Source organism: Tiliqua scincoides, chromosome 3 (genome assembly GCF_035046505.1).
Source record: "Tiliqua scincoides isolate rTilSci1 chromosome 3, rTilSci1.hap2, whole genome shotgun sequence".
In the NCBI taxonomy this organism is placed as follows: domain Eukaryota; kingdom Metazoa; phylum Chordata; class Lepidosauria; order Squamata; family Scincidae; genus Tiliqua; species Tiliqua scincoides.
This window is the reverse complement of record NC_089823.1, coordinates 135,465,908-135,479,295: the sequence shown is the minus strand read 5'-3', so window position 1 is coordinate 135,479,295 and position 13,388 is coordinate 135,465,908. Positions and strand designations below refer to the sequence as shown.

Here is a 13,388-nt window from a genome sequence, read left to right as displayed (position 1 = left end):
GTTCACAAAACATGGCTCTTTCTGGCAGAATTAATGCTCAAAAAACAAATAAAATTAAAATTTAAAAAGTAATCGCACTGTCAGTGAACTTGCCATGGTAATGTTATCTTCTTATTTTTTGAAGTGCTTTGGGCACATCTGCAGCATGAAGTCAAGTGCAAAATTTAAAAACAGCTTTGATGATGTAGCACTCCCTGTCACTCTTATAATTGTTTGCCATGTCAGAACCATGAGCGATGATTTTAGGGTGAGTATGAACTAGCAGTCTTGCCACATTTAATTTCATTTCAGGTGTGTCCCTTGTTATTCTGGGACAAATCTCTGTGCAGTTCCTTCCTTCCTTCTGTCAATTCAATCAAATGCCAGCGTTTTTATGTAAATAGAGATTTTTCCATAGTTATGGAGTGCAGCTTCCTTATTTTCATGAAAACTATTGCAGTTTGCAGTGAAGCCCCTGTCCACCTGCTGAACATCTGGGCATGATGCTCTGAAGCTTGTTCTCCATTTTTCTAAACCTGCTAAATGAACATTTTGGATGTTTCCATTTGAAAAAATTCTGGATAATACTTTAATTCATATTGTTTGTTCTACAATATTTAAAATGTTTATCTTAAAAGTTTGCACACTATTCAGTTAGAAGCAATATGTTAATAATTTTAAAAAGAGAAAGTTTAACAGTTTGTAGATTTCTGTATATCAGAACAACAGAAGAGTTTTACATCCAAGCAACAGATGCAGAAGAACATCAGTCTCATATCAACTATGTTGAGAACACCAGGCTAAATTTTAGGTGTTATTTGATTACTCTGTTCTCTGTACAGACATTAGTCTAAATACATTACATTCCTAAATAAGGCAGGTTTCTCCACCTCAAAAAGGACCAAAGTTTACAATAAACAACCAATATTTCCTGTAAAAACAAGATTTGCGTAGATGGATAAGGCAAGATTCTTCTGTTTCATTTAATTGCATTGACTAAATTAAAAGAGTTGATATTCTTGGGGATAAGGCATAAGGTATGCTGTGGTGTTTTTTTTCCTCCCATGTCTAGATTCACTCTTTTTTTTTAAAGCACGTATGTAAGCGCACACAAGAGTTGCAAGACAGAATGGCTTCACAACAAAATCCAGTATTTGTAAACACCACTTTATTTTCCAGGGGGAAAGAAAGGCTAGAACTGCCAATTGCAAAAAACAGAACAAGATAAATCAATTAGCTTGCTAATTTCTCCCCCCTCTCATTTATTTAGCTCTGCACTGTATTTGTCATAATTGACTATAATTATGTTAATTACTAACTCCAGTATAATTACTGTATTTGTCATTTAGCACACTGTGTACCCAAAGCAAATCTGGCAATTGTCGGGCATCAAAAAGAATGCAACCAGCCTCCAGGAGGGGTTCACTCTGAAAACTGGCTGGTATACATTCAGCAAATGAAAGGGCAAAGGAGAATTTCATGCAATGCTAGTCTGAAGCGCTGGTTCATTAAGGATATTAATTTTCTGATAACTACACATTTAAGCATGACACATCAGAGAGTACCTACAGGATTTAGCAATTATTAATGTGTGACAGTTTCAAATGCTAAGTGAATCAATTAAACAGCAGCATTCACAATTTGAGAAGAGATAACTGCTTCATAACTGCCTAAGACTACAATTTTCACATGACAAAAAAGGGCCATTCAGGCTCCTTCAAAGCCTGACAGGTCAAAAAAGAAGTTTGAAACAAAAGCACCTTATAACCATCATCTCTCCTCTTTACTTGTCAGATCAAGTTTGCAAGTGTCTCTGTTGAAATGGCATCACCATGCCAGCTGACACAAGGTGATTTTTCATGTCTTGTCAAAGAAAATCTTTTATTCTATTTGCTCCGCATTAACATGTTACATTTATTGATCAAGCCCTTTCTGCAGCCGCAGCAGGGCACTGGGCTCTTATGCCTAAGGGGGGCTTTGATGTCCCAGTGACATTCCAGACCGAATAATGCACATACTAAATGGATTTCATGCAGAAATGTGTTTGTGCATGACAGCTACATTAATAACAGCCTCTCACACTGATAAATATGCAATTGCTACTATTAAGAATTACCCAATTACGGTGAGCATATTCCCAGTACCTAATAAATGTACCCATTAAGAAAAGTTTTAACAATACTGCATTTTTCTAACATTCTTAGAGGGAATGAAGATTTATCTTCCAAAATATAATGAGACCATAGTGCCTTTTCTTAAGTCTCCCTCATTCCATCTCTGCATGCCTTATAACTCTAGAAAGGGCAATGGGAACAATATCCCACACACACCTTAAAAATGTGGAGGTACACACCAAACAAGGTCCAAATGCTATCTGATACTTGAGCAGAACAGAAGCAGCATCCATAAGTGCATTCTTGTGAAATGAGTCTTGAGTTCTTATGACTTCAACCCTGAGTTTACTGGGGTCCGTTCAAACAAGTTATCAGTTTTCATTCCAGCCAGTCACTTACGAAGAGTGCGCACAATCCAGAAACTCTTCACACATGTAGGTGAACATGAATGAGCATGTCCGAATGAGCCTGCACAGATTAACTACCACAATAGGTTAATTTCTCTACCACTCTGATATCACTCCAAGTACAGTGAACCTTCACTTTCTTTGTAATCCATTCCAGGGACACCACTGTCTCCCTGTAGTGTGAAAATATTTAATGTGAGCCCAAAAATGCACTGTTCTTTGGGTAATTCATTCCAAGACTTCAGCACTTCTGCCACAGAACTAAGCTGTTTCCCTCTCTATTTAAAAGGTGCCTGCTGTACTCTTTAGGGACTACGTTTATCAGTTCACACAATGCTGTAATTATAAAAAAAACAAATTGCAAGGTCATATGCTTCCTATACACACAGTCGTGATGTTAAAAACCGTATTACGGGCCGAGTCAAAATATAGAAGGCTTGGGTTTCTATCAGCTATGGCCTTACCCCTATACACACAGCCACAATATTAACAACACTGCTATTGGCCGTAACACTACCAAACAGTTGTATCCACATTGCTGATTGGCTTATCTATCAACCTCAAGCTCCTGTGGATGGCAATCATGAGGCCACTGTAAAGTGAATATTGTATAGTGAACCTTGTTTGACTACCAAAAACCTGTTGTGGAGTGATTTGATTGTAAAGTGGCCCTATTGTAAAGTGTTGGTCATTGCATAATACTTTCACTGATAGTAGTTCATGTATATAGCTGAAAGTCACCAAATGATGAAAATAATGTGATGAGCATGCATGTGGGAACGCTAGTTCCACTGAAATTTATGGCAGGGAGATAGGTTGGTGTTTTCTGTGCAATGGCAGCTATGTGATATTGTGCCAGGCACCAGAGTGGTTCCTTCAAAAACTAGCCACAACATTGCACTCTACTGATCTCATGATGGTTCAGTCTTTGGCAGCTGGAAAAAAAAAAAAAACATTCAGGTGACCTCATCATATCCTAGTTCCAGAGCTGTCTCTTGAGGCTGTATGTTTTAGGCAGTTGCCTCTAATTTTCTTTTCTGCTCAAGCAAAACTTCCTTCTGTCAGCCAGCAATCAGATCTCATTAACCAAGATCTACGGGACTTGAACTATGGCTTAGATCCAAAGGTCTACTTTAGACATACTCAGTAAGGTTTTTCTTAATCTTTGAACAGCAAACTCCCTATACCACACAACAGACTTGTTTTCTGAAAGACCCATCAGATTAAAAAATGGTTTACCATGTGTCTGTGGTGGCTGCTGTTCAAGAAACAAGTCCAAAATCATTTGGGGCACATGGAATTAGTTGCACAATTCTTTGGCTCCCTTCTTGCTTTCTTAGGACCCTTTGGCTTTAATAGTTCTCAGGTACTGCCTCTCTTTGGCTTGCACCTATTGTCTCTAAAGGAAAAGAAAACAGCAATGCACACATTTTAAAGCTATATCATATCATTTCATATGCCACGTACTACACAGCACTAGGTACAAATGAAATTTAATTTGGAGAATTTTTTTTCTTGTGATGCTCGTCAAAACATTCAACATGTTCAGTTGCCTTTTCTCTCCTTCTAATTTTTTAAGTAGGCAAATGTGTCAGGAGATTGTCAACCTAATTCATTTCAGCTACTTTCCACTGAAAGCAAGGTCTGTTTACTTCCCCAGGAATAATTAAACTGAGGAATTCACATAGCTGCTGTCAGTAATTTCACCTTCCATTTTTCTGCTTAAAAATCTGATTAAATAAGATGCACACAATGCTTTGTGTTATTTTAAATAATACAGTTAAATCATATTGTAATTTCTATGTAATTAAAAAATGTTTAAGTCTTACAAAGATTTCCTAAATTAAATATATATAAATGCTCAGATAAGACCCCAAATCTAAACACCGGTACTTGAAAAGGACTTTAAACTCCATCAGAAATAAGGAGTAAGTATTTAGGTTTAGGGTTATGGAGTCACGTAGGCAACAAAAATTATGTAAGGGATCAATAGAAATACTAGTTACTAGTATGAATGTGTTTAATTGAAATTTCCTCTTAATGAATCAATCCCTACCTTAAATCTTAGTGGAATGAAATCAGACTACCTCTATCTTTGATCTCTTGCTTCAGCTAAATCATCCATCAGTCTCCATCTGATCCCCTACATCAGTGTTTCTCAAATTGTAGGTTGGGACCCACTAGATGGGTCATGAGCCAATTTCAGGTAGGTCCCCATTCATTTCAATATATTATTTTTAATAGATTAGACTTGATGCTACCATGGTATGTGACTGCATTTGGGGAAATGTTACAGACCTGTACTTTTAACAAGCTACTCGTGCATATGCTTTTAACAATAATAGTCAATGGGACTTACTCCTGGGTTAGTGTGGGTACGATTGCAGCCTAGAGGGCCAGAAGCTCACTGGAGACGGGGAACTCTCCTTGGGCTAGATTGGGAGTCCCTGAGGGCTGCAAGTGGCCCCTAGGCTGGGATTTGGGCACCCCTGATATAGAACATGCCTTTGGGCCTAGATTCACTGCAGGCTAGCATACTATTTGCATCGTGCCCTTGGATCAAACTAGGCATGGAAGATCTGTGGACAAGATCTCCTACTTTAAAAAAAATATGAATACAAGGGGAAGATAATTTGGATTAAAACTCTCAATGCTAGAGAACGAAGGGTTGCTTGCCAAATTTAAAATGGCCCCCCAGAAAACTGCATATCCCACAGACAAGAACTACAGATACCGGTGGGCTCCTGAATTTTCTACATCCTGTTTACTTTGACCCAAAAAAAGCATAAAGGGTAGAAAGCAAATATTTAAGACAGTCCCCTAGACGTTCTCTTGTGCAAACTCCACTGAAATAAGTGGAGGCTGAGCACAAACCCATTCATTTCAGTGAGGCTCTTGCAGGAGAGCTTCCCAGAGATTATGCCCTGCATTCATGGACTAAGAGGCAATTCTTTTATTCTTCATTTCTGCTTCCATTATTGAGACAACCAAGAGCCTTCACATAAAGCAGGTAGCAGAATGGTATACAGTGCAGGCTAGCTGCCAAAGCAGCAGGCAACCTGATCAATAAGTAGTCATGGAGCTATGGTAAAAGCAGTAGAACAGTGTAGTAGTTACTTGGGTGGCACAGCGATCTCAATGACCTCTATATAACCTCTACAATGGCACAGTTGAAATGGCTAATGCTGATGGGCTGGATGTTCCATCCCATGGGTTAATTTCAGAAGTAGTTAAGGGGGGCTTTCATTGGAGTAAACAAAAAGCAGGAGTTCTATCAGCCAATACATGCTAGACCACATGGTGGGTCACAGTTTGCGACTGTGAAATCGGAAGTGGGTTCCAATCACTATTTTTAGCTTTGCAGAGGCTTTGGGAGCCCTGCAGAGGCTTTGGGAGCCCTGCAGAGGTGTCCGTGGCATCCTGCAGAGGCTCCCCACAATCCCCCAGAGGCCGGCGCTGGCTGAGATAAGTCGCACAAAACCCCTTTTGGCTCTGGCAGTGACATCACCAATCAGGTTGATGCCTTCATCCCTCCCCCACAAGCACTTACCTCAATTCTCAAACTCCCAGAGAGTTTGAGAACCACTGTGCTAGATCATACACCTTTCAGCAGCCCTCTACAACTTAGTCAGGCCCAACGGTTGGGTGACCATCCTCTGGATTCAGTGACCAAAGACAACAGTGAGGACTCATACAAAAGTTGAGTCATCATATGTCTGCCCAGGCATTTGTAACAGGCCAAAGAGAAGATACTTCATCCTCAATTCAGCCAGAGGAATAACGTAAACCCACCAACTTACCAACAGACGCCAATATTGACAAATCATCTTTGTTTATTGTGTGCAATTTTGTGTTTTCATTTCAACAAAGTGAAGAAATGTTTGCATTATGGAGAAAGTTGTCAAATCCTCTTTAAAGAATTAGGTCTTAGGAAATTGGAAAATGCCACCGACTTCTGAACATTATACATATAAAAACAAAACAGCATGTTCTCTTAAATACACTGAGAACTGAGAATTTTCTTCTGTGATATATGTGAGACCTCCTGAGTTTAATATCATCAACATCTAACATTTTCTAAATTGTCTTTAAATCCACCCATTGCAATATAGTGTTATTTATTTATACAAATGAATTGCAGTATGCCTAAAAATTACTCCAAAGTTATTTGGAAAGACTGTAATGAAAAAACTTAGTACAGCTGTCAGTCAAACTACTTAGCCATCCAAGACTGTTCCACAATAAAATCAATATAGTATTTAAAGTGTGCATTATAAACACTACGTTCTTGTACTTTAAGTGCAAAACCCAGCATGAAAGACTAGTGGAGATGAAGGGGCAAAAGAAAAATAGGGGAACAGAGGGTTTTTTCCTGACAAATTTGAGTTCTATGCCTTGACAAATGTTATTAATATTTCCAACTTCCACTGAAATTAGTAGAAATTTGAGACACCCAATACCTTTTTGCAGGAACTACAGATCACATCCTACAGGAATGAAGGTTTGACTATATTCATTCAACTTGGAACATACAGTACAGACAAGTCTAATCCCTTGGCAAGACTTCAGGGCATGTTTGTTCTTGAAGATCATAGTAACGTTCCATGGTGGTTTTCATTCCCTGATGTACAAAATGCTGTGGAATAAATTTGATCCACTACTGACTTTACACAACACAAAGCAAGATAAATGAAAAAAACAGTACAGTACAAAAATGGCTCTTAGATCTTATGCCGTTATATTTACTTGGAGGTCTAAATACAGAAAGAGTCCCATGCAGGCACTCATTCTATAGACAAGGGGAAGCTTGGATCACATCCATGGCCCTGTCCTTATTCTCCACTTGACCAAGCTTCTATTTACATAAGGGTCTACCTGTGTACATCCAGATATATTAACATTTTATACACAGATAAGCAAAAAATGACTGCAATTTCACATCAACCAACTCTGGATGAACAAGGGTGAGATGGCACTAGGGCTACTGCATGGCTGTGGTCTTACATTTAGGGTAGGAAATAGGTTTCTGTTCATGCTCCTAGTTACAATGAACAGTCCTAGAGATAAATAATGAATATGCACTTTTCTAGGAAACTTTGAAAGGTTACCTTGAAGTACTACAGATTATAATTTAAGGTATTAGCTGATTTAGCATTTCTGAAATATACTTTGTAATTTGTCCATGAGAAAAGGTTTTATTCTTCTTGAGAATCCACACTGCTTAGGGGAATTACATTTAGATGCATCGCAAGGAAAATCTGTTGTCATTTTAAAAAATGACATAAGGAGCTAGGACCAGGACAGATAGAACAATGAAACTGAGGTGCTCTTTTACCAATGTCAATTATAGTCCCTTGTTTTAAAAAACAATCTGAATGCAATACAAGCATGTCAATACATATGCATATAATCTTAACTGCATCACAACAAACAAATTGCATTAAAGGCTACTTCTGAGTGTGTGAGAGGGGTTACTACTATTTACTACTGTGAGCTTCCTATAGAATGCAGAGGCTAACAAGTCATTACAAACACCAAGAACCATGATACTCTCAAGTTGCATCTCACCAGTATCATCCACTAAGCCCATATGGCTAACCTTGTATGCTATGCCCTCCAACTACCCTCTCTGCAATACGTTCCACTTTCAAACAATGAACACTTAGGACTCTACCAAACAAATGGACATTATTTCTCCTCTAACAATATTTTCCCCTAGTAACTAACCTTGCTTCTGAGTAAGTAATCCCAGACTCTTTGCTGAATGCACTCACTTCCAAGAAAGTGGGCACAGAATTGTAGTTTCAGCCTTCAAATGACTTTACTTGCATCCATGCATTTATACAAAGAAAGCCATACAAAAATCCATTTCTTGTCTCCAAAATATTTTTCTACAATGCAAGATTGAACACTGAAGTATTCTGAGCTGGCATAAAGGCTCCATTTAGTTGCAAATCAATAAGTTTTCACTGTTCTAGTAATCAGTTTGTGTGCATGTTGGTTCAAAATTACACCCATGATATTGTTTATTTTTTTATATTTTTTTTGTGTGCACACTATTTAAATTATTCACAGACTGTAAGGGACTTACCAAAGCCTAAGTGGATTTGAAGCATTTAAAAACTCCCGCTCTGTTCTTCACACACTTTTCATTCTGCTTTTCTTTCAGTACAGGCAAATGAAGAATAGCAAAATTTCTCAAACAATGTAATCTGCATTCATTGTGTTGCAAAAGATACATGGGATTGATAGAATCACCTTCCCATTAGTCTTTCACATTCAAGAAAGCATTAACTGTAAAACATTTTCTGTCTACAGGCAACCACTATTTTATTACAAAATTTAACTATACAAATAGTACATCAATATAGAAGTTGATGATCTGCTGAGATGAGAAACAATACAAAACATTTCTCTTGTTAAAGTTTAGCTCAATGGTACTTATGCAAATCTTGACTTACCTTAACAAGTTGAAGCTCAGATCCAGTCTTTTTGCAATACATCCATATTGTCTCCCCAGGAATTCTGGAATTTCTTTGCAATCTTGACCGATGTAGGACACCTATAGAAAATAAGTGCAAAAGAGCTTAACAGAGGGATAATTTCTGTTATTCATACATTTCTTATGTCACCGAAAGTAAACAGAAAGCATTTGATTATTTTCAAGGAATGAATGGCTACCACTAAGTCTAGCACCACCTGTTGTATTATTGAGCCACTTTAACAACTTCCATTATGAGCTGGATTATGAAGTTTGCAATTTCAAGAGTAATATGTTTACTAAGCTGTAACAAACATTTCCCCAATAATGTTCTCACCAAAGTTTGTAAGAGAGAGCATGAGTGTTTGACTCAAACACTGAGAGACTGGGGCCTGGATTTTTTTTGTCTGGTTTATTTTGTTTGAATGCCAAGCATGCAAAAAATGTGGGGGCAAAAGAAGGTTGAAGATTACATGTCTTGGGGTCAATTCACATTAAACGATCAGAATATCTATAACAATTTTTCAAAGTGTTCATAGCGTTTCACTTGCATGTTATCAGATCTCAGTAACAGAAATTATGCAGTGTTCGTTAGCATTACCATGATTGTCTCAGCTGCCTCCCATCTGAAGGAAGAGATAGCAGCTTGCCTGAGGCTTCTGATGGCCCAATCCTATGGAGGTCATGTTGGCTCACTGCCAGCAAATGTGCCATAAGGCATGTCTGCAGGCATTACCCGCAGCCCAGTATCAGAGCTGGGCCAGCACAAGTCAAGCGCAAGTTGAGGCGTGGGGGGAGGTAGGGAGGAGGCGTTCCAGAACACATGGAGGGCAGGGAAGGTGTGGTGGGAGAGGGAGGGTGGTGGGAGGAGGCAGAGGGACAAGCCGAGCTCAGCTCCACCGGATCCAGAGCCCTGTGTTGGGTCTTGCAGCACAACACACAAGGATTCTCGATTCTGTGCCAGCTGAAGAGCTGCCAGAGTCCAGTAGCTCCATTGTGAAGTGACTTCCCTTACTCAGGGGAAGGGGATGAATGTCCCCTTCTCCCAAGGAACCTCCACCAGCTGCCCAGTGCATGCAGGATACCGCAGCAGTCATTTTGGTGCTGTGGCAGCCTTGTGCATCGGGCAACTCAGGATTGGGCTGCGAGTGAACTCATGAGAGGTGAGATTTGTGGCTCAAAGCTTAGTAATGACTGAGTTCCAAACAACATAACAGATTCAACTTACATAGTGAGACATGGTAATATACTTAACCTGCCCCTTGACACCAACCACCATTCATCCAGGGTATAACACCTTAATCCATTTTTGCCTGGCCCACAGGTGTATACATTTGGTTCCTGTTGCGTTTATGCAACATTGGGCAAAAAAGGCTTTTAATTTGGCCTATGCATGTAAAAATCAAAAGGTTCCAAACTCAGATCACACATTTGATTCCTGATTTTAAGAGTCAAACAAATCAGTGGAATTTTAATTCCAAATAGAAGTGTTCAGGATAATAATGTGAATCATACAAGCCGGGACAAAAACTAGTATCATGTTTTATACTCCCCACATACCAGCTGATAGGAAGTTCAAAAAGCCACTTTTTATAAGTTGGATTCCTTATGAGAAAAGGAAACATGGTATTTTTATCTCTTTTATTTTCAAATGTGCATGTTGAGCAGCCGGAGTGGGGTGTTGGTAGAGGCAGGCAGGCAGGCAATACATGTCTGTAAAGCAGAATCAGTTCTCCCAAATCAACCTGTATGTACTTGTACCCCCCCCCCACTTGCCTAGCATAACACTCCTTTTAGCAATTAGCTACAGAACTCAAACTTCTGTTGATTGGTTGGTTCCATGTCAAACCATTTCTCTCCAGCCTAACCCAAGCAGGTGGTGGTTGTGTGTTCAGTAGACATCAACCATCAATGCCCATTTCAGCATGTCTCTCCTAGCAAATCATCCCCATGAAAGGAACATTTTTAACAATATAAAAGTCTAAGAAATAGTCTCTCGCTTATACAGCGAGGATGCTTTCAACAACAACAGAATGTCAGTGTCTAAAGAAATATGTATCATTCTTGACATATATCTTAAAAGCAAGGGGAGAGTCCAATCTTCGACTTTCACATATTCAGGAGTCAAACAATGGATTATAATGCTCATGAATGACAGACTGTGAATATTTCTCCTGCCCAAAATGTAACTCTGGTTGAAGTTTTAGGGTTTCATCAAAGTCTCCAGTGAATTCTATTACCCAAACCAGCTCATTCCTACTGTAAGCAACTTACATAAAAGTTAGGCAAAGCTGATCAAATGCTTTTCAAACAGTCTATTTGTAAGTTTACCCTGCAATAATCATTTATGATAACTTCCTATTTAGTTGGGATTAGTTTAACAGCAAAGCAATATCTACGCTCAATTCAGAATTCACTTTTTAAGAAATTGGTCTTATGAAGTTTTCATTTGTCTTTTACGTTCCCATTTCTTCAAATTCCAGATAAGAACAAGAAAATAAGAGTCAGGCAAGTTGTGTTCAGATGATATTTCATGTTCTTCAAAATACAACCTACACTACATGACAACTTGCCACTGCATGCTCTAACTTTACAAATCACCCTTGTGGTTCAGCGGGTCTTAAAATGATTGCAATCTGATAATGTAGCATTCCATCCCCTTTAATTCATCCTTGTTCTGTAACTTCATCTGAGAAAGAGATAGCCGACTACAGAGAAATAGTTTTACTGTGAATACATGAGCTGAAAAAATAAAAAGCTCAGAGTTCATTCTTGCAATTTCCTCTTCCTTCTCAAGGCATCTGTCATCCCTTCCCTTGCAATAAATTCTACTTCAGGACAAAGGTTCGGCTTTCGCAGCCTCCAGAATGTAAGGAGGAGGGATTTCTTTGAGAGAGATGAGAATCTAATGATTTGGAAGTTCACTCCAGAATCAGTAAACATCTTTTTGTTGTTTGCTGCCAATCACCCTAAAGCAGGGGTGTCCAAAGTTTTTGGCAGGAGGGCCACATTGTCTCTCTGACAGTGTGTCGGGGGCCGGGGAAAAAAAGAATTAATTTACATTTAAAATTTGAATAAATTTACATAAGTTTACATAAATGAATATATTAAAGATGAACTTATATGAATGAATGAAGGTATTGCAATAGCTCAAGGCCTATAAAAGGCCTTGCACAAAGCAAGGCTGGCCTTTCCTTTGCTGCCACTACTGCATCACAGATGTGAAACAGCAAGCAGTGGAGGGAGCCCTCATCCCACAGCTCACGCGAGAGGTCAAACTGTCGAGAGCAGTTGTGTCGGGCCATTGCGGGCTCCAACAAATCTCCGGAGGGCCAGAGGCTCATTGGAGACTGGGGGCTCCCTGAGGGCCGCATTGAGAGGCCTCGAGGGCCGCAAGTGGCCCCAGGGCCGGGGTTTGGGCACCCCTGCCCTAAAGGATCCCGAAGCTATTTACAAGATATAAATGCATGCAAAGGCAATTAAATGAATACCCAACCTTTCTCTGAAATACCAACTCCTTTCTCTGAAATACAGCCGCTTTGAAGCTGGAAAAAAGACAGCTAAAGGTTTATCAGCTAAAGGAAGAAAAATTTAGTATCGTACACCCGCTTCTCCCTTTCCAGTGCCAGCTTTCACCGTTCCAGTGGCTAGATCATAGAACCCCGAAGAGCCAAAAAGTTAGTCCTCTTGTGCTATACTAATTAGTTATTTGGCTCAAAAAGAAGTGGTAAGTCATAGTTTTAAAAGAATTTGGACTGATTAACATTGTTAAATACTATACTAGTATGGGGTATGACTATACGTGGATGTTACATGGGGTCTGAAATCACCCTCAATATTCAGTCCTGTGGATATACAGACCTTACGCATGCACTTGTTCTTTCAACCCAAAGCCTTCTGAAAGCATAACTGCCTCTCTGTCTCTTTCTCCCTCACACTCACACACACATGCAATTTATATATAGATACACATGCACACACTGAATAGTTAATGCTTTCTTACATTGACTGCAGCATTGATATAAAGTTGTGTTAAACTAAAAGCTTTCACCATGCAGAAGCTATTTAGATGCCCAACACCTTGGACATACAAACCGTTCATTTTTCTCCTACTAACTAGGTTCTTACCCCATCTCCCTTTTGGTGAAACTCTCACATGAAAAAGGGAGAAAATACTAAAAAACAATCAAACCCTTTAGTGTAGGAGAAAACAACAAGTAGGAACACAAGAAAGGGAAAATACTGTACTTTTGTATTCCTCTGGGGTCTGTCAGGACTCATTTTTGTAGAAGGGGTAATATAGCACAATATCATTTATAGCTCAAACTGCAAAATATACAAAGTATTCAACAGAAGCAGCAAAAGATAAAAAGAAGAATAAAACCCTCTTCAGATAAACAGTAGGAT

General features: G+C 39.1%; 1 protein-coding gene across 1 annotated transcript in view; it reads right to left on the bottom strand.

Moving 5' to 3' along the window:
* LRMDA (leucine rich melanocyte differentiation associated) overlaps positions 1–13,388 on the bottom strand; it is a 923,478-nt gene that overhangs the window by 901,341 nt on the left and 8,749 nt on the right. Inside the window, exon 2 of the mRNA XM_066622155.1 lies at positions 8,962–9,062. Coding sequence (XP_066478252.1) covers positions 8,962–9,062 — 101 coding nt within the window. The remainder of the gene's footprint in view (positions 1–8,961; positions 9,063–13,388) is intronic.